At 32.1% G+C, this 21538-nt stretch overlaps 1 protein-coding gene across 2 annotated transcripts in view; it reads right to left on the bottom strand.

Moving 5' to 3' along the window:
• LOC148283465 (uncharacterized) overlaps positions 1-21538 on the bottom strand; it is a 282346-nt gene that overhangs the window by 207870 nt on the left and 52938 nt on the right. For both annotated transcript variants that reach the window (XR_015825581.1, XM_088243795.1), the window contains exons 3-4: positions 11916-11951; positions 6167-6268 (exon numbers count right to left, since the gene is read on the bottom strand). Coding sequence is in view for 1 of the 2 variants with exons in the window: in XM_088243795.1 (XP_088099921.1) it covers positions 6167-6268; positions 11916-11951 (138 nt within the window). In the remaining variant the exon portion in view is untranslated. The remainder of the gene's footprint in view (positions 1-6166; positions 6269-11915; positions 11952-21538) is intronic.

Raw genomic sequence — 21538 nt, 5'->3', positions numbered from 1 at the left:
ATTTATAGCACTATCGACACTTCCTGTCTTGGATTCTATAGACCCGTGTAGACATAGACCGTAGACTTTATGAGTGGCATTAAAAGACCTTTACAGCTGAAGTATTTATTTTGTACTATTGCTACTTATAAAAAATAATAAAACTAAAAAATAAGGGAAATCAAAGTAACCATTAGATAACCGTAACTAAATAGATAATAATGAAATGGATACAGTGCGGAGAAATTATTCATAATGTTGTTCCATTATATTATATATAAAAACCAAATATAGTAAATAAAAAATATTCAGACACAGTGTGTGTAATTCTACTGAATTTCAAACGAAAAGTATAAAATATAAGTTCAACAATGTTTGATTATGTCCAAATGCTTGCAGACTGGCTGGATTAGCTCCCTAGGGAGTTAAAGATACTAGTCTCGAAGATGTCGCGAAAGCGATGAAACCGGTCACTGGATATTCCAAATTTGTGGATTAAAGTATCACTCGTCTTTTATTTATATAATAAATTACAATGAACTTCTATCAAGAATTTTCAATTTCAAAATTAAATGTTTTTGAAATATTTGTGTTTAAAAATATACCTGCTCAAAACATCGTGTAATGAAGTAGATGTATTGGTAACGTTTAGATTGGATTAATGTTTAGACGTAATTACTCGTATATATAAAAAAATAATTAATAAAAATAAATTTGAAAAGAGTTGCTCCGAGTCAAATCGCGAGGATGTGAAAAAGAAAATTTATTGGTGCAATCAGTAAAGATCACGATTGCAGATAATAGTTATAGGATCTTATATGGTGCAATTAAATATGTGGCGATACACATTTTATTACTACTTAACAGTCGACCTACAGCAGAACACATTCATTCACTAGAGAAATTAATAAAATTTATTACAGAGCAAAGAATAATGCAATTTCAATAACGCTGTAAATATTTTGATAGTAAGCAGTGTTTACTTTGTGGTAGAGTAAAGTTCGGTCGGTAAAATTAGTCGGCCTCGTGGCGAATGGCCAGTGCGTTTGCCTACCATGCGAGAGGTCTCGAGTTCGATTCCCGACATGGTTGATATGAAATATTGACTTAAAAGGGTGTAAATCAACTCTAATAGTTTCAAAGATGTGAACGGTGAATTTGTTGGAATATAGTGCTTTCTACATTTTCTTTTGTATGACTACTATTTATTATGTACCATATTTACGTGTCTACTTAATTTTTTTATTATTTTAATTGTTATTATTACTATTTTATTTGAGATATAAAATAATTTTATCGCTCTTTGTAATATACTAATATTTTGTACACATAAAAAAAATAAAATATAATTTTCTTTTGTTTACATGAAACTGCCGTACTATAGTATTAGTGTAAAATAATACTTTTTTTATCACATTATATTGAAATGTTTATATTTTATTACATATATATTTCTGTAAGGTAAAAGACACTGCGTGTCGTGTGTGTTTATAAATAAATAATGCTTATCCCTTCAATTAAGTCAGTGTAAGTCCCTCTGCAAGCACAAGAAGCTTGTCTCTTTATTGGAGAGGAATAGCATAACAAATATGTGCATAATTCAATGTTTATAAATGTACTTGAAATAAATAAAAAAATATGTATTTACATATTAGTATTAAATCCACGTATTGAAGATGGGACAAAATTATTTTTAATACAATCTTCGAAAATTTTGATTTAAACTTTGCATAAGTTAAAATTTTCAAATATACTGATAACTTAGTGAAAGTATATTCGTTTAATTATTTGGCGATATCGTTTTTCAAACGTTCTTGCTTTTTGACAATTATTGTCGAATCAAAGTTTCGTTTTTTTAGGCAATTCTAGTCAGAATGTTGGAAAAATAAAGCAATTGACGTGACATGGGCAAGTCTGCCCAAATACACAAACGTGAGTTATTTACCCAAAAGTGAGGGCATAAAAAACTTAAATTCAAGAGCTAATGAACCGAAAAACACAGGCGCCACCTGCAACGTGGGCACTAAATCAAATTCATTTCGCACGAGTGCAAAAGCTTATTTTTTCTCAGATTTTTTGTCTAAGTTCGACCCAATTCTAGGCGAAGAATGTAACACGCATCCGAGAGTAATTTGGACAACATTGGTCCAGGGTCCAGGGTTACAGTAAAAGTATTTTTTATGCGTCGTTGTCGTTTCGTTAATAAAACGTTAATAAAATAAGAACTAAATAAAATACACATTTCGGTAAATTTTTTTACTCTTGTTATTTTGATGTCATTCCATTTTTCTAAAGATTTGAATTAGGGTGAAAGCACCAATGAAATGACCGTTTAAGGTTCAGCTTGCATTGAAATCTACATTAAAGGTATACATTTCATTATTTAAGCGTACAAAATAAAAGAAAACAATAAAAAGCACATTAATTTTAATAAGTACTTTTACTTTTTCTATTGAAATACGAGTATGACAACTAAAATTAATATTACTCTAAAAAAATATCAGAATTACCAGTAAATGACCACTACTACACTACTACTACTACACACTAGTAAATGACCACTACTACCCAGTAAAAATAAAACTCAGATTTAGTTACATCATAACATTATAAAACACCCTAACACATTAGAATATGGATATATTAAAAAAATTGCATAAGTAATAGCATCAAATAAAACACTTACCACACCTTTCCTTATAAAAACACCAATAATCTCAGAATAATAACGGGAAGACGCACGATTACCTTTTGACAACTCACAGTTCAAAACTGATGGATTTGTTTCTTACCAAAAGATGTGTCCGCCTACTGCTTTTGTCATAGTTTCTAGCGTTAATTTTTTTTTGACTGGACACCTGTAGCAATTCTTATTATATTGTGTTTTATTGACCAATGGTCATTTACTGGGCGGTGGTCATTTACTGGTGCTTTGACCCTAGTTGGTTTTGAAGAATTTGGTTAGTTTAATCCATGTTTTTATTTTTATTTGAAACGTTATCTTAGCTCCTAATTTTTGTATGAAATCATGTGCTTGACTTTAATCACCATCATCATTCCCTTTCCGCACCGAATGCTGCAAAGAGCATTCATTGCATTGGTTCACCAATCGCAGCGTTTCTTGATCATTTTTTCATTGTTACATGAAGGCCAGATGATCAGTCTAACGGTTCAGGTGCCAGTCCAGGGACTATGAAATATTCTAGTGTAAAAATACATTTTTAAAATAAATATTTCATCTCAGCCACGTCGGAAATCAAACCCGAGAACTCTTGTATAGTAGGCAAACGCGCGGACTACTGCACTACGAGACTTGACTTTAATAATCTTAATTTATACTTATTCATATGTACATCAACTACCTGCATCTGATAAATTATTGTTGGTTGTGAATTTTTACAAAGAAATATAAATGTTCATGGAAGCAGAGAGAGAGGGAGGAGAGTAGAGTTGGAGCTGTACAATGTCTTCTCCCTTTTATGTACTTTTAATTTAAAATTCATATTTTTACTTTTCAAGAATTCAATTATTTTTCCCCTCTCCTCCTGCATTCATAATAAATAAGTGTGAATTCTGTAATTGGTCTTTCTTTTTTTAATTGTTCTTTTGTACCGTGTTTTAGTAAATAAATACATAATAAATACATAAATAAATACATTTCCTTAGTAAATAAATACATAAATACCCATACTAAAATGGGTGTGTGAGTTCAAAGAGAGCCGCTGTAAGACTATGCACAATGGTTGATGTTTAATCAGATGTTTACTGCAAACCAATTCTGAGGAGTAATACGAGAAAAATAATACATACGTGTTGTAAAAATAAGAATACATATTTACCAACAAATCGCACAAAGTAACGAAATAAGATTTGCAATGTCAAATGTAGCGTCTTATTTATTTTAAATGTTGTGACAAATGTAGAATTTTTCTGAACTAAATAAAAACGCTAAAATGGTAAGCCGGATTGACGATCGAAAAACGATGACGGTAATGCTAAGCCTCCCCTAAGGGACTCACATCCCATGTCATAATCTGGACCCGCCTACGTCAGTCACGAAGTGATAAATTTGTAAAATATGGTGTTACGTTTTAGGCGTAAATAAGACGTATTCAACAAAAGGGCCAAAATACAAAAGCATGTTATTAGAAGATCATTGAGTTAAGGGCATAATTAGATTAGATTAAATGTCACACATAATCCATTCAATAATAAGCGGATCGGATATGATAGAGCGACGAATCGGAAATCAAAAACAGGTTTTATTTTTTTTATTGTTTACTTCTTATCATGAACACTCTTAACATGCTTATGACTTTTCTGTTGAACGTTTATTTTTTATAAATTTATTGAAATCATTCTTAAGTTGCTAGAATTTCAATCATCCATGCGCTTTGTAGCTGCAAGACGTTCAGTAATCTGGCTGCTATTTTTGTAACCGATTATTTTTTATAACAACGCTTCACAATCAATAAAAAAAAATTGTAAAGGTGGCTAGATTTTTTACCGTCTATGGGCTCCGTAGCTGCAGACGTGCTGTAATGTGGCTCCTATCTGTTATTGGAATCGATTATACGACCTACAAATGAGGAAATAGAATCCCAAGAATCCATGCGCTCTGCAACTGCAAGACGCGTTGAGACATTTATTTTACAGTGTCCATGAGGTAATTTTCACAAAAATAGCGCTTTATAAATTATCCAACTATACAACTAACGATTGCACCATTTATCCGTAGAAAAGGCAAATATAATACAGTGGCATTGCATATTTGCATATCACTGAAGTTTATGTACAAAAATATATAAGGTGTTTAATTAAGCTGAGTCCGTTTTTTTTTCAAAATTGAAAATAAGCAGGAAAAGTAAAACAAAACGACAAAGGTTATACATTATCCGAAAGAAAATTTTCTGCTCAATAAAATATTATGTTTGCTTTTACGTTACATAACACCTAACAATCAATGTTTACGGTGAAATTAAATTTGTCAAATCTTATTAACTGGTTAAATTACAAATATATTTTTTATTTGCTGTCTTAAATGTTAAAGCACTTTTCATATTTTATATATGGCTTAAGTCAATTACTATAGTTATATAAAGAACATGTACAAGAAACTGAACAAAAAGAACATAAAACATTGAAACAAAGACAAACAAGGGCAATAAAATAATGGTATGAAATTAAGAAATTACAACAGGGATGGAGAATACCTTCAAGAAGGGAATATGGAAGTCTAGGCATTTACTTAAATCAGCCATGGACAGGTCATAAACCCTGTAAATGCTTAGACTTCCATATCCCTTATTTAAGGTATTCTCCATCCCTGTTGTGATTTGTTAATCTTAACGACTCCCGAGGGGGTGAAATCCAGTCTTTAGTGTACAAACATTTGGACAAACTCAAATATTGTAGTGGTATAAAATATATTCAGAAACACGATCGACATGTGAAACTTCGAGCAGACCCGTGCCAATCCACCTTCACCCCACACTGTGTTAATGGCGAAAAGATCTACGAAGAGCCGGAAGATCTATCCCAAATAATTTCAAGTTGTGTGACGAATTGACTAATCTACACATTCTGGATATTGGGGCATAAAAACAAATTGCGCTTAGAAGATTTGATAAATTACAGATTTTGACTTCTGGTGACACGGTTGGGAACATGAAAAGAAATTAATTGCAAAAGAGATGTGACATTAATTATAACATAGGCTATTTTGAAAATGCGTGTAAGGTCCGTCTCCATTCTACGTTTCTCCAATAAAGACAGATTGAGACATTGCCCTCAAATTAAATAATTCAATCAAATTAGGAATAATTATCCCTTTGCGATTCGAGGAACCATGCCACTTTTCTTGAAAAACGGTGCTGGACAGACTCGATATGGTCAATATGAGTGCTATAGAATGGAGAAGATGGGGTTGAACTAGTGAGCAGTAACGGTAGTAATGTTTTTGAAGTCCGTCATCATTCTTTTGATAAAGCCAAGGAGTTCGAGAGATTTGTTTATAATATTATCAATGTGTTCAAAATAGGATAGTTTACAATCAAAAGTAATGTCAATATTTATTTTTATCTCTCCCGGAAGACCACATTTCTACATATTTCGTCAACTTTTATTATATATTATACAGTGTACAGTAGGTTATAATAATACAAAAAAAATATATAGGTATTCTTACCTTGACTTTCACCAATTTCGGATCTTCGTTAGCCATCTTAGCTAGAGCAGAATAGTCAGCTGTGGCAGATTTCATGATCCATTCGTGACCAACTGGATTAAGCTGCAAAGATACGAGTACAAGCTAATTGATAAATGAAAGTTGCATAAACAAAAAACCAGTAACATCGTGTATTTCAAGAATAGATATTATGAAAATAAATATATAACGTGTTTCAGATTGCTGTCATTTTGTCAGTGAGTACAAAATGTTGTTCATATTTCTTGTATTTCTTTGTAGAAGTATACTGCCTCTTTTATCAGAGTACCTAGTACTAATTTATTTATCAGTGTTAAGTATTTTTGTTTAAATAATAATAATAATCTAAATTTATGTTACTAAATTGATAGAAACTACCAAAATGAAAATATTTTTTGGAAAATGATTGAATACAAGCAAACAGTTTTTACTACCATTCGTATGATTGCAATACAGCCATAAGGAAGAATGACAATATCCGACATAAGCCACCCATAAAGTTTGCCAAACTAGCAGTGAAAGGGGCAACGAAAGCAATAGTGTTAAATTCAATCAAAATGTAATTCATGAAATTGACGTTTTAAAAAGTAACTCGTACGAGTGAAACCGATAAGAAGATCCTCCGTCTTTAAAACGGTTTTCGGGTATGTGCAGTGAGAGTTTTTACTGTAGTTTTTTCAATTAATGTATCTTGTTTGTGTACCTGTATTTTATCACTGTAAAATACATTATCGGGAGGGAATATTAAAAAAATATACATATATTTGATGAAGCAAAAAAATATTCCCATTTTGGAATATTTATTTCTCTGTACAATAGAATTCTCATGGGAATATTTGTTAATTTTATTATTTTCTTTATTCGTCCCTCATCGCAAATAAAAAGGGTAATATTATAATAATCGACAAGGAGATATGAAGTCTCATGATTGTGGTTTAAATAGTAATGAATTAAGGGATGGGACAGACATAAAATATGATACGGTAGTCGGATGACAGGTTTATAATTGCAGATCAAATAAGGAAATATAATTTCTTCCAACCCTAAGAAGATAATAATCTCAAGGCTTGTAAATTGGTAAATTTGAACTAACCTTCTCATTTGCATAATTAAAACATATTTAAAAAAAGGTTATACGCCAAAGTAGGCGGATGATACTTGAATAAATATGCCAGCGGTTCTAAAACGATCAATTAGCTGAATTTTGTGGCACAACTAGAATTTTTAACACAATTGGTATTTATTTCGGAAGATATACTTTACATCAAAAGATTACTAAATAAAGTAGACATAAATCTTTAAAAACCACACATAGATATAATGCTTATGACCAAATCGATATGCATATTTGTTTTGATGAATTAAAAAAAAAACAATATTTATTCCTTTTTACCATTGATTTATTTTCGGACTTATTAGTGTGTTTAACTATGGTAAATACATTTATTTGTAATATATGATATACAGGTACAATAAGAATCAAATACAACTTAAGAAAATCTAGAAAGAAAAATAAAAAATAATAACAAGTAATATTACCATGAAAACGAATTATTTTTATTCCTCTAATCCTTTGTTCCATGATGGAACAAATTAGTCCAGGTATAAAATAACACATATCTCTTATACGAGAATGCATTTGATGTAACTGATCACCGTTGGCACATATTTTGACATTTTTGAGTAGGTAGTTTCGGACATTTTGAAGAAATTAGTTCCAAAGAGCGACTCTAGGGGATCAGTTTAACATAGAGCTGTCACCTGTTTGGTTCTGTAAAATTACTACTCCTTTACGAACATCATACAGTACCGCTATTTTTTTTTATGTAATGGGTTGAGAAAAAAGCATGAAAAATGTATGACTGTTTTCAAGCTATAAATATCTTAATTCAAAAAAAATCAAAAACTTTACTAAAGCTACGTTCAGGGAATAAATGGTTAGTGTAAAATGATATATGTAATAATTCAAATTAAAAAAATCAGTATTACAAAAAAGGCAACTAAGAAATATGGTATTATAGATATCTTGCAGAATAGTACTAAGCGCGTTGGGTTCCAAATAATACAATTGAGAGCATGATTTAATAATAACTCTGTGACATTTGTAAGAAATTCCTTGAAACTTTATACTGATAACCATATGTTGAGAACTAGCGGATGAAACAACGCCAAGATAAAACCAGGTGTTTTTGTACTACTGTGGTAGCTATCGAAGCAAACGAAGGCATTTAATGCATATAATTATTTATTTAAAAATAACGACATAGATATTGGAATTTACTCATATTATAAGCTCTTCAACCTTACGTTAATTAAAACAATATTTATGCACAGTTTCTAGATCAATTTCAAGACACGAGATAATCACCCTTTTATTGTCAATTAAATAAATAATTTCTCGGATCCGTGGTGAAATGGTCAGCGCATTTGCCTACCATGCAAGAGGTCTCGGGTTCGATTCCCGACGTGGTTGATATGCAATATTATTTAAAATGGTGTTTTTACACTAGAATATTTCATAGTCCCTGGACTGGTACCTGAAGCGTAAGACTGATCAACTTACCTTCATGTAACAAAAATAATTAAGATACGCTGCGATTGGTGTACCAATTCAGTACCCTATGCACCTGAATAATCTGGTCTAATGAACTAACTGCACTGAAAAATAATGTGATAAAAGCTAAGCACAAACTACAGAATTCTGGAATAACAAGACGCGAAACCATTGCACTTCCCGCTTATTTAAAAGCAAAAGAAAATTATAAAAAAGATATTGGTGAGGCCAAGATAGAATCGTGGAAAAAATATTGCTCAATACAAAACAAGGAAACAGCTTGGTCTGCTATATACAGGGTCCTAGCAAATAATGACAACAATAATCCTCCAATGTCTCTTAAAAATGGAGACACAGTTTTCAAAACTGCTGAAGACTCTGTGCAGGGTCTTTTGGAACATTTTTATCCAGACGATGACGCCACCGCAGAATTAGTGCTGCACTCTGAAATAAGAAAAGAAGCTCAACTTTCATCGATTGAACCAGACGACCCACTATTTACCAAACAAGAAATAGTTGATATACTACGGAATATGAGCCCCAAAAAAGCACCGGGCAATGACTACTTTACATAAGATATATGCACTAAGGTCACGGAACTATTTGAAAATGAAGTTTTAGAAATGTACAACGCATGTTTACGACTTAGTTGCTTTCCTATCTGTTGGAAGTGCTCTAATGTTATTGCTATACCAAAACCTGGCAAAGTCGAGAAAAACGATGTTAAATCATATAGACCTATTGGGCTCATTCCAGTTTTTGGAAAGGTTTTGGAGAAAATTATGATTGAAAGAATTTCTTGGCATCTTAATAAAAAGCTAAGCCCAAAACAATATGGCTTAACATCCCAGAAGTCTGCTGAAGACGCCTTAAATGCAGCCATCAGCTCTATAAATGAAGGAAAAAATAACCGCCAAATCGTCATAGCTGTTTCATTGGACATCCGTGGAGCCTTTGATCATGCTTGGTGGCCATTCTTAATATGTCAACTACGTCGAAAAAACTGCCCTAAATATATTTTGGAACTAGTTATCGACTATCTTGAAAATAGAGAGGTCAAAATAACACGCGCAGATATACTAAACACAAAAAGACTTCACAAGGATGTATTCAAGGTTCAGGTTCAAGCCTTTGGAACATAATTTTGGATGATAAAGAAAAGAAAAGAAAACAAAACAAAACAAAAGAAAAGAAAAGAAAAGAAAAGAAAAGAAAAGAAAAGAAAAAACTAATTTAAACTTTTAATCAAATTACTTTTTTTTTATCCTTTTACAAATAGATTTTGGAAATGGAATTGACATACAAGAGACAACTTATGTCTGAAGCCGAATAAAGAACAAACTGTGCCCTTTCGACAATAGCTGATTCGGGAAAAAAGGTTAAACTTAACTTCTCAGAGGAAAAAACAAAAGCGATGTTAGTAACCAAAAGAAGATAAACTCTTCCTAATTTATTCATGAACGGTGTAAAGCTAGCTCTTGCTGACTCTATTAAGGTATTAGGTGTTACTGTAGACAAGCATCTCAACTGGTCACTTCATGTAGATAACGTCTGCAAGAAGGCTGCCAATCTTTCTGGAATGCTTGTGAGAGCGGCAAAACCAACATGGGGGTGATCTCCTGCGGTAATGCAGCAAATATATTATGGTGCTATTGAACCTCTTGTTACATATGCGGCCAGCTTATGGGGTGAAGCGGTAAAAAAGAAATGCAATAAGAAAAAACTTGACAGCTTACAAAGACAATTTGCCATAAGATCTTGTAGAGGATACAGAACCATTTCACTCATCTCTGCTCAAGCTCTAACAGGGTTTACACTGTTAGACCTTAAAATTCAAGAAAGGAAGGACATTTATAATGTCAAGAAATTTGGTAAGCTGTATTCCATTCCAGATGATCGCAAGTATCAAGGAACTGCAAACTATTTCGATTTACCTCACCCGTGCGAAAAAATTCCCGAAAGTATTCTTTTACTTGACAAAGATATACCTCCTTATGCTCCCAATGAAATTATAATCTTTACGGATGGTAGCCTGCTCAACGGCAAAGTGGGAGCGGCATTCGTTCCTTTTGAGAGTGATAAAGAATTACCAGGCAGAACATTTAAATTAGATAATTTCTGCTAAGTTTTCCAGGCTGAACTACTCGCAATACGAGAAGCTCTCGAATTATCAGATTGTCGTTCGGGCGTTCAAGCTATAACGGATACTCGGTTGGTAAATCCATTTATTGTAGATATTCAGAGTAAAATTAAGCATCTAAAAATAAGAGGGATGAACATTCAAACATGCTGGATAAGAGGACATGCTGGTATCGTAAGAAATTGTAAAAGAACGGCACCTTTCTTCTCAGAATTTCCCCTTAGCTTTGCTAAACGCTGTATAAAACAAAATACGCAGCAGCGTTGGGAGGATCATTACCGCGCTTCTTCTACAGGTAAAATCACTAAAATGTTTTTCCCAACGCTGGCTGATGCAGCAAACTTCCGTTATCATCACCAAAGTACTTTCGAAACGACCCAAATTTATATCGGACACGGAGCTATGAGAAGTTTTCTATATAGGTTTAAATTAAGGAATGATGACTATTGTCCATGCGAGGATATTTCTTCACAGAGTATCGAACATCTGTTATTTCAGTGCCCACTTTTCAGTTTGCAACGCCATAATCTTGAAGCAGAATGCAGGAAAGATGGAATATCCTTAACAGATATCCACACTGTAGTTAAAAGTAGTTATCACGCGCTATTGTTCTTGAACTTTGCAACAATGGTGATTGGACTCATAAAGGTAATAAACCAAAATCAGTGATCGAACATCCCATTTCCAAGACAAACAAAAACGATTTTTCCGAGTAACTTAGCCTTGTACATGACACGTAAGGCTACTAAATACAGGGGTCCAAATATGTATAAAAAAAATTTTTTAAAAACCCTATGCACCATTAGGTGCGGAAAGGCAATAATGATGATGACAATAATCAATAATTTAGCTTTATGGTTCAATTCATGTAAATTTAAAATTTACAAAAATTAACAGTAAAACCTAATACGAATAATTGATAATACGCGCAAATAATATCGATGACTTTTAAAAACATGAAGTAAGAGGGAGAACGATTTGTGATGAAACAGTCAAAATGTTTAGTAAAATAAGAAAACATTAACAAAAATACTTACCGACACGACAGATACTCGGTCATCGTCATCTGCACCCTGTAAGAAAGAAAACACATTTTTAGAAATAAAATTATACAGGTGTAGGTTGTAGGTGATTCGAAATGAGACAATACACAATCAAATAATCAGACAAAAGATATAGCCTATCAAAAGGGTTAAATGTACAAGATTAAAAAATAGCAATGTTATAGCTAAACTTATTCCAATATAAAATTTATTTATGTAATACACACAATATACAATTTTATTATGGCACAATTATTAATTTTCATGTCCCGACTAGTAAGAAAATTTCGCGTTAAGTCGGAACTCCTCCATACTTAAATCAATAGATTTATAAATATTATGACACATCAATATACATAACAAAAAATTATAAATGTCAAAGAATATAATACCGGTAAGTTATGTAATAATACATGGTTAAGAACGTGTATCTAAAATTTTAACTTTGTTATAAATTATATATAAGATTTTTTCCAATTGATTACGTTACATGACTTGTTCGCATGAGCAATGCAAATATATTTGTAATATAAAAATAAAAATATCTGCACATATAAATAGTGTAGCGAGAGATTTTTTTGAAAAATATATGTAAATCAATAAACGTAGTACTTTATATAATTGGTACACATATTATTTATATTTTTATGTATTTCATTGCTTTATATTTGTTTTATTATATATTATACTATATTATTTATGTTTAAGTAACATGTATTCTGGGCACATATATATACTTTATATTTGTATAATAATGATTTTTAATTTCTTACATTTGATTAGCTAGGCATTTATAATTAAGTAGTTTTAGTTTTTCTTTTTTATGTTATTGTTTTATTAGTATAGGACTACTTACGCTTTGAAGATAAATAATCTCCACCTTAGAACAGGCTGTGCCATGTTAGATGGAGACTATCATAAACAGAGAACACTTCGTTTTCATTTTACATTAATTGGTTTTATATAGATTTAAAAAAATAAATATATATGTAAAAAAATATATAAAAAAAATAGTATTAGGTATATATTATTATGTATTATATGTTGACCTTACTACTACCATCACGCCATTTCCCCGTAGGAGAGAATGGACCGCCACATACGTCTATCCTGGCATACATTCCTAGCTTCTTCCACATTCATACATCTTGTCATACATGCCCCTCGGTTCTGTCAGCTTTTGACATGACCAGACTTAAGATTTTGGTTTATCTGATCATGCCACGACTTCCTTATTCGTCCTCGTCTCACGTTACTATTCAATTTCGCCATATTTACTTGTTTTACCATTCTTTCATCGTCCATTCGTTCTACGTGACCAAACCATCCCAGAGACCCTTTCTTAATCTTATTTATTTATTGACGGAAATTGTCCATGTTTACAATTTAAAGGGTTTAAATATTACAATAAAAGAATCGTTTAAAATATAAAAAAAGAAAAGAAGCATTGACAAACATAAGGGACATCAAGACAAGATCTGGACTATTTACTTAGTGCTCGTTTAAATCGTTGTAAACTTAAACAAAAAAAAGTCCAAATCTTGTCTTGAGTTAACAATACGACAAAGACGGGTCATTGGAGAATTAAGGCCATAGTTTTTTCTATGCTTATCGATGAACAGTACTTCATTGTTTCTCAATCTACTAGTCAGAATATTGAATTTTACTTCAATCCCAGTAATGATGGAACATCGATTATACCATTTAGTATGCCGAACATATATATGGAGTCAATATTAGTTCCACGTTTTTGTAGACTAGAAATATTTAACATTGACTCTATTTCAGCATCTTATCTATTATACTTGACTCAGATTTACACTCTCGCCTGATTTCATCATTCGAAACCCTTTCATATGTCGACCTATTAATTATATATTATATTTTCGCGAATTTTCATTAAATTGTTTGCTAACTTGTTCTTATTATATTTTATACTTATTGATTCAATTATTTATCTATACTTAATAACAATATATTGCACAGTCAAATTACTCTTGTATTTTTTTCTAAACACTAACTTAACTCTGTATTGTAAAAGTCGTTTAATGTATATATATATTTAAAAACATTTATTAATACATATTTTTTTAATGCCTAAAATTAGCGATGAAACGGATATCCGGTATATATAACGGTAACTATCCGTTATCCGGCCTAATTTTACCATCTGGCCGGATACCAAATAGTAGCAGAATATTCGGCGGATATTGAGCTACTATCGATTAACGAAAGTTTCATTAAAACAATAGCACCAAATTGATATTGACCGTGTATGGCTTTTTTGCATAAAAACATTCGTCAGTGTAGCTCTGATCTATTAAACGCGTCGCGACATGTCAGAGACAATGGGTCGGATTACTGGCTATCTATCCGGCATAGGCGCTCGCCGAATTTCCGGTATCTGGTCAAACCACAATCCGTTTCGTCATTACTTAAAACACAATCAATAGGATAACCGAAACTTGAAAATGGAATACCCGAACGAACAAACAAACAAACCATCACGCCGGTTCCTCGTAGGGGTAGGCAGAGATGATAAAACACCATATCACTATATAAAGACCTCGCTTCCTCTACATTCATACATCTTCTCATGCACGCATGACAATTATTCCTACTTTTGACATGTCCATCTTCAAGTATTTGATGGACTTGATCGTGCCATGTCTTTCTCGGTTTTCCTCGTTTTCTGCATCCATCAACATTCGAATCGTAGATCCTTTTGGCCGTTCTTTCGCTATCCATTCGCTCTTCATGTCCAAACCAACGCAGCACCCCTTTCTCGATTCTGTCTCAGTCTCACAAACTTCACGGATCTCAACATTTGTGCACCTATCATACATCGTTTTACCACACATTCACCCGAGGGATCGCATTTCGACAGCATTCAACATACTTTCATCATCATTTTTCCGATTCCACACTTCGCTCCCATACATTAGAGTTGGCACTAGAACTCCGTTGTGAACTGCTAGAACTACTGCGATAAACATTTGTTTGCCTAAGTAGATTTCAGTGCACCGTTTACCCTGTTCCCGGCACTCACCCTCCTTTCCATCCCTAGTAAACATACTTCCCAGATACACAAATTCTTTTACCTGATTCAGAATATTTCCGTTCACACTGATCTCACATTTAGTTATATTTTCATCCTTTTCAAAAACCATCACTTCCGATGTATCAACATTCATAAGCAAATCGCTTCTCTTGCATACATCGTAGACTTTTGTTACCAAGATTTGCAGGTCTTCTATGCCGCTCGATTGTGGAATAATCTACCAACTAATGTTAGTGACGCCCATTCTTTATTTACATTTAAGTCGAGATTGAAATGTCACTATCTAAATATTTAAATTGTTCCTTTATCCTTCTTCTTTCCTTCCCATCCCCTCCCCTCTCTTCATAGTATAGTGTTATTTTTTATATATTTTATATATATATTTATTTTTGTTAATCTTTGCTTTTAATTTTTGTATAAAATTGTAAGATTCTATATGTCAATGTACTTGTTATTATTTTCAAACTGAACGGTTTGGGTAGGTAGGAAGAAATTGCCTTAAGGCAATATGCCCGCCCTTATATGTATATTTATTGTATATGTATATGAAGTGTCAAATAAATAAATAAATATGCTGCTAGCAAGAAGCACGGCATCATCCGCATACAGAGACATACTCGTAAGTTTGCAAAATGTTTGTCAATTGATTCAAAGGGATGAAAAATGGTGTTAACATTTAATGATTATATTTATGCTTTACTCAATATTAAAAAGAACAATCGTTTAAAAAAATCTTAATGAAAATTATAATATTATAAAAATGGCGTTAATCACGATAGAATAAATCATTAATATTATTAATACAAAGGTAGATAGGTGGGAACGGCATTCGGTTATACAGACCCTTAGCAAGTCATACCATCGTTTCGTAAGTTTTTTTTAAAAGGATTAACCCGCTAAGCCTATATTTAGAGGCTTGTTAGCGGGTGGAGAAGAGGGGATATGGAAGGAGGTTATGAAAAATGTACCACAACACCCATACCAATTGAGAAAAAAATCTTGAATATTTTTTTGGCAACTGGCGGGAATCGAACCCGAGACGCCAGTTTCACAATTAGCCGTCTAACCAACTGCTCCACGGCGCCTGTCTAAAGTTCAGTCGTATTTCATATATCTACTCTAACGCGAAAAAAAGTATTTTGCTCTCGTTTTGTTACATAAGAACGAACGGTCTGTGCTACCACTCGGAATACAAAATACGATATTATCACACTATATATTTAAAAAAATATTTTAGTGCAATACGATAATAGATACTCGTAGATTCAAATGCGATACCTTAGCATCGAGAAAGTGAGAATAAATATATGGATTTAGCAAGTGAAAAACATATAAATATATATTTCAATACGAAGTATATATTTATATGACTTCGACTTCAAAATTAACGTATTTTTTTCTCATGTTTTAAAAAGGCTTTTAAGAAAAAAAGTGCCAACCTCAGAACAATAAAATATTTAAATAAATCGTAATTAAAGGTAAGAATTATCGATGGGGTAAATTTTTTGTCACTTTTAATGCGTAATTTTTTACAATAATTAATAAAAAGGGTATCGAGGGGTACTAGACCCGTCGGTATAAACCGATGTACTTACATCAAAACTGCTGGTGGGGGGATCGGTAATGTATCTTTGTAATCGCTCGGGAGAATTTATCTTCAACTATAACGTATTTGAAAGCTACCCTTCGGATATTTTTATCTGTTATGTTATTCATAGTGTTAAAATGCTTTATATGTTAAGTTTTAAATTGTTTACTTTTTAACACGAACACTTTACAAATTTACTATTATGCTCAATGTTTGTTTTTGTAAATTTATTGATAATTTTAAGTAACCAGAATTTAACTCGTCCATGCACTTTGTAGCTGCAAGACGATTAGTAATCTAGCTGCAATAGGTAAATGTTATCAACTATCAAATATCCTAATTTAGTAAATGAGGTCTAGAATTCCAACCATCCATGCGCTCAGTAGCTGCAGGACTAGTTGTAATCTAACTTCTATTTTTATACTGTTTTTTTTATTTTTAAATATCACTAAATCTTTAGAGTTTCAAATCTTGATCTTAAAGTTTAGACTTTATTGTCAAATAAAAAAAAAATGTAAATGGGGGCTAGATTTCTTATTGTCTATGCGCTCTGTAGCTGCAAGACGTGCTGTAATCTAGCTCCTGTATATCATAATTGGAGACGAGGAACAAGAATCCCAACCGTCTATGCGCTCTGTAGCTGCAAGACGTGGTGGGATATTTATTTATTGTACAGCGCCCTTGAGGTGATTTTCACAAAAACGGCGCTATATAAATTATCCAAATACATATATATATATATATATATATATATTACGTCATAATGTCACTTTAGTGCGTAGATATGTATTCCGCGATGTACGCATCCCTTGTTACATATCGATGCACCTACCCAAAACTTGAAGGTAGGGGGCCGGTAGTCTATCTTCGTAATCGCCTGAGAGAATTTATCTTCAATATACCGTCATGGTGAAAGAATGACGTCCTTGGCTTCCCATCGTTATCGCGGCCCAAAGCCCAAGGCTGTAACGAGGGGAAGCGTACGTTACGGTACACATTAGAGTGGATTGATCTTGTATGGAGAAAAAAAAAAGGAAATCGCGGCTCTGATTCCTTCCGTTGTCATTTGCATCATTTGAGGTCAAATGCTTACTGGCCTGTGAATATGTTTAAATTTATGAATGTTATAATTTATTTAATAAAATGGATTTAAGTATGTATTGCGACTGGTATGTACTACCTATACCAATAAAAAAATACCATTTGAAACCTAATGTATGCATAAAATTATGGCAATACCTTCCAAACGATAATGAAAAAAAAACAACGATAATTCTCTTTTATCAAATATTTTTTACAACCGTAAGATTTAATTTAAGTTTCGAAGGGTTAAATCCCCTCATATTGGTACATTACAGTTAGTCTATACAAATGCTCACCTAGAGAAATTGCCAGTGCGATAAAATAATATCATTCTGGACTCCCCATTAATTCCAGGACTTTCTTTGTTATTTTCTTAGACAACGATTCCGCCAGAAAATATGTCATCCTCTAAATCCTGTTAGACACATAATTCTTCCGTTCCGAGGGCACTCCAATCCACTGGATATGCCATCATCGCCGTACTAATAGGTGTTACCGTCAGATATATATATAAAATAAATGTTTCTGTATTAAAAAAAGTAGTGGATTGATCTTTTTCTGAAAATAGAACACTGCGACGTCCCGAAGCTGTGGTTGGGGACAACGGGACAGACTACCTAAAATCGGTACGGTCCCGTTCAAAACGGGACGAATGGTCACGTTAGGCATAACACATTCGTTCAAGAATTATGTGTCCTTCTTGAATCCAGTGACAAGAATGTGCAGATTGTATAACAGTATTGAAAATACAGATTAACATTTTTGACACTGGATTGTTAACGTTTCGAAAGTGTACATAAGATGCGTTTTTATATTGATAATTAATTTTTACAATAATTTGATTTTCATAATTTACATTGCCTGTTTATTTAAATGCGCATTTTATTTTGATTTCATGAGTATACTAGATGTGTTTTATTTATTTATTATATATACGGCCTAAGCCGTTACAACAGTTACATGATGAAACATAAATGCAAGAAACTGAACAAAAAGAACATAAAACTATTTAGCAAAGACAAACAAGGGCAAAACAATAATTGTATACAATATATTCACAAAAATGAAAGACCTAAGACTTCGAGCTAAACCATGCCAATCCAACTTCATCCCACACTGTTTAGTCACGAATAGATCTACGAAAAGCCGGAAGATCTATCCCAAAGAATTCCAAGTCGTGTGATGAATTGACTAATCCACACATTCTGGACATTGGGGCGTAAAAACCAAAGTTGCTCTTAGAAGATTTTATAAATAGAAGATTTTGACTTCTGGTGACACGGTTGGGAACATGAAAAGAAATTGATTGCAACAGAGATGGGACATCACTTATAGTGCATTGAGTATTTTGAAAATGCATATAAGGTCCATCTCCGTTCTACGTCTCTCCAATGAAGACAGACAGTTTTATATTAATAAATTAATTTTTACAATAATTTCATTTAAATGTGTATTTTATTAGTGTTTACATTTAATTGATGAAAAATAAGTGTGTTTTTTTAATACTTTAAATATTATTTTTCATCGAACGTAAACTAAATAAATAAATAAACACAGGCATAAGAACACCGCCAATACTGTTAAGGTCGTGCATTTCGAAAAAGTAAAATGGATGTTAAAATAAAATAAATCAAACAAAAGGGAGTACTTCTCGACAAACATTTGGACTTAATCAAAATACATTTTAAATAATTCAACAATATTTTGGGTATGTCTAAATGTTCCATACCCCCTTTTCAAAAATTTTAACTCTCTTTATTGCCAAATTTCCACCAAATAATTCGTTAAATAATGTTATTCTCAAAGTAATATATATCGACCCCCAGGGGTGGACCCAGACCTCTAAGGGGTCCATGTCATTGAAGGCAAACCGTCACCGAAATTTCGACGTCTTGAAAATGTAATAATCTATCTAACACAGATTTCAGATATTTTTCACCTTCCATGTCACGAATAGATTTTTGGTGTATTTTTTGTAAAAATGTTACTAGATTTGCATTTTGTGCAGTTTTTTTTGTATAGCTACCAAACTCATACAGAAACCAAACTCATACTCTACAGAAAACCCAATCAATGTTAGCTTATTGATTAAAATATTCTCGTTCACACATTAGACGCTGATGATTATGATATCAGGTAAGGAATTTGGAAGAAGACAGGAAAAGGATCCAGGAATTAAAAGAATTAAAAGAAAAGATAGTTTAAAAAATATAATACAGTAATGTTTGAGACGTTTCTTAAAGGTGGCCAAGGAAGGTGCATTATTTATATTAAGAGGTAGATCATTACGAAGTACGAAGTATAGCAACTTGATTAGTACAAAGGTATGTCGAGGAATAGAAAGTGTTATCTCCTGGGAAGATTAAAGTGATTTACTATGTTCAGAAAAATAAATAAAATTTTTAGCAAGATATCTTTATTAATTGTCTACATATATGTATGTCTCGTTGTCGAATATTTTACATGCCAATGTGTTGGTATATTCTTGTTGTTTCTTTTTCAATTTGTGTCTATTTAAGATGTGTTACATTGCAGTTCTTTGTAAAAATTTCTGACTAATTTATAGAAATAATCACCCATTTTTTTTGGCGTTATTTATTTTTTATTTATTTATTTTCTTTATTTTCTTTTATTCAGGAAACATACAGTACAGTTACAAAGTTTAATATTTTACACAATTGGACTTAATTCTAATGGACCAGTGAAGTTTCCATATTAAAAAGCAATTAAATCTAATGTTAATTATGAAAGTATAAAAAAGAGAAGGAAAAAGAAAACATAAATGAAAGTTATTTAAATATTTAAATTTAAGTGAAAAAAAAATATATTTTAAGGTTTGTAGTTTGTAGTGAGTATTTACAAATGGAAATAATATTAAAAATGAAGAAAACTATGTTGCCATACAGCACAGTATGATGAAGCATATAATAATTAATTTACTTGTTTAAATATGGTTATATGAGATTTTCCTTAAAAATTATATCTGGGTACTATTATTAATAAGTTTAAAAAAAATGTAATGGTCAGCGCCTACCATGTAAGAGGTCTTGTCAGCCTTGTAGTGTAATGGTCTGCGCGTTTGCTTACCTACCTACCTAAAGCGTAAGACTGATCATCTTACCTTCACGTAACAAAAATGATCAAGATACGCTGCGATTGGTGTGCCAATGCAGTGTCCTATTCACAATTAGATGCGGAAAGAGAATAATGATGATGAAATAAAATACTTTAAAAGAACTTCGATGACATGAAAAAGATCATTAAAATAGCTGTGACTAGCTTCAAAAACGCAATTCAAGTTGATAAATTTGTAAAAAGTAAATATTAGGAAAGCAAGAAAAACAGAAAAAAACGGCACGTAGTCTACGGACAAAAAAGTTCGGAGAGCTCTGGTTTAGTCAAACAGTAAACACGGATTTCGCCGTCAAAATTATTGAATAAAACGTATTCTTCTTTCATAAAGTGTTCATGCATATGTTTTCTTTAAAATAATATGTAATACTAGTATGATAAAAAAACATATTTTAATGAATAGATTATCGCATAGCGAGCATTTTCTCACACACATAATACAAAAGTTTGCAGTTATGAAGTTAAATACGCATATAAAATGCAAATTGTGTACGATGAAAATAACAAAATACACGGGACATAAAATAAATTAGTATTTAATACCTAATCTCGATGACGTGATAGAGAGAAAAAAATCCCACATTAAATAAATTTATACTAATAGGAATCTCAATTATGTATTCATTTACAAGACAAATAATGGTAGTTGGTCGATGTAAAAAATGGCGACGGACACACGCCAACTCAGGTCTCAAATAAATCTATTTCTTTATTATTATTTTAATAATGAAACGGTTGAAGATAAGATCGAAA

This window comes from Micrasema longulum, unplaced genomic scaffold (genome assembly GCF_059751315.1).
Source record: "Micrasema longulum isolate JH-2025_06_02 unplaced genomic scaffold, ASM5975131v1 h1tg000234l, whole genome shotgun sequence".
Taxonomy (NCBI): domain Eukaryota; kingdom Metazoa; phylum Arthropoda; class Insecta; order Trichoptera; family Brachycentridae; genus Micrasema; species Micrasema longulum.
Note: the sequence above shows the minus strand (reverse complement) of the source record. Positions and strands in the feature narration are given on the sequence as shown.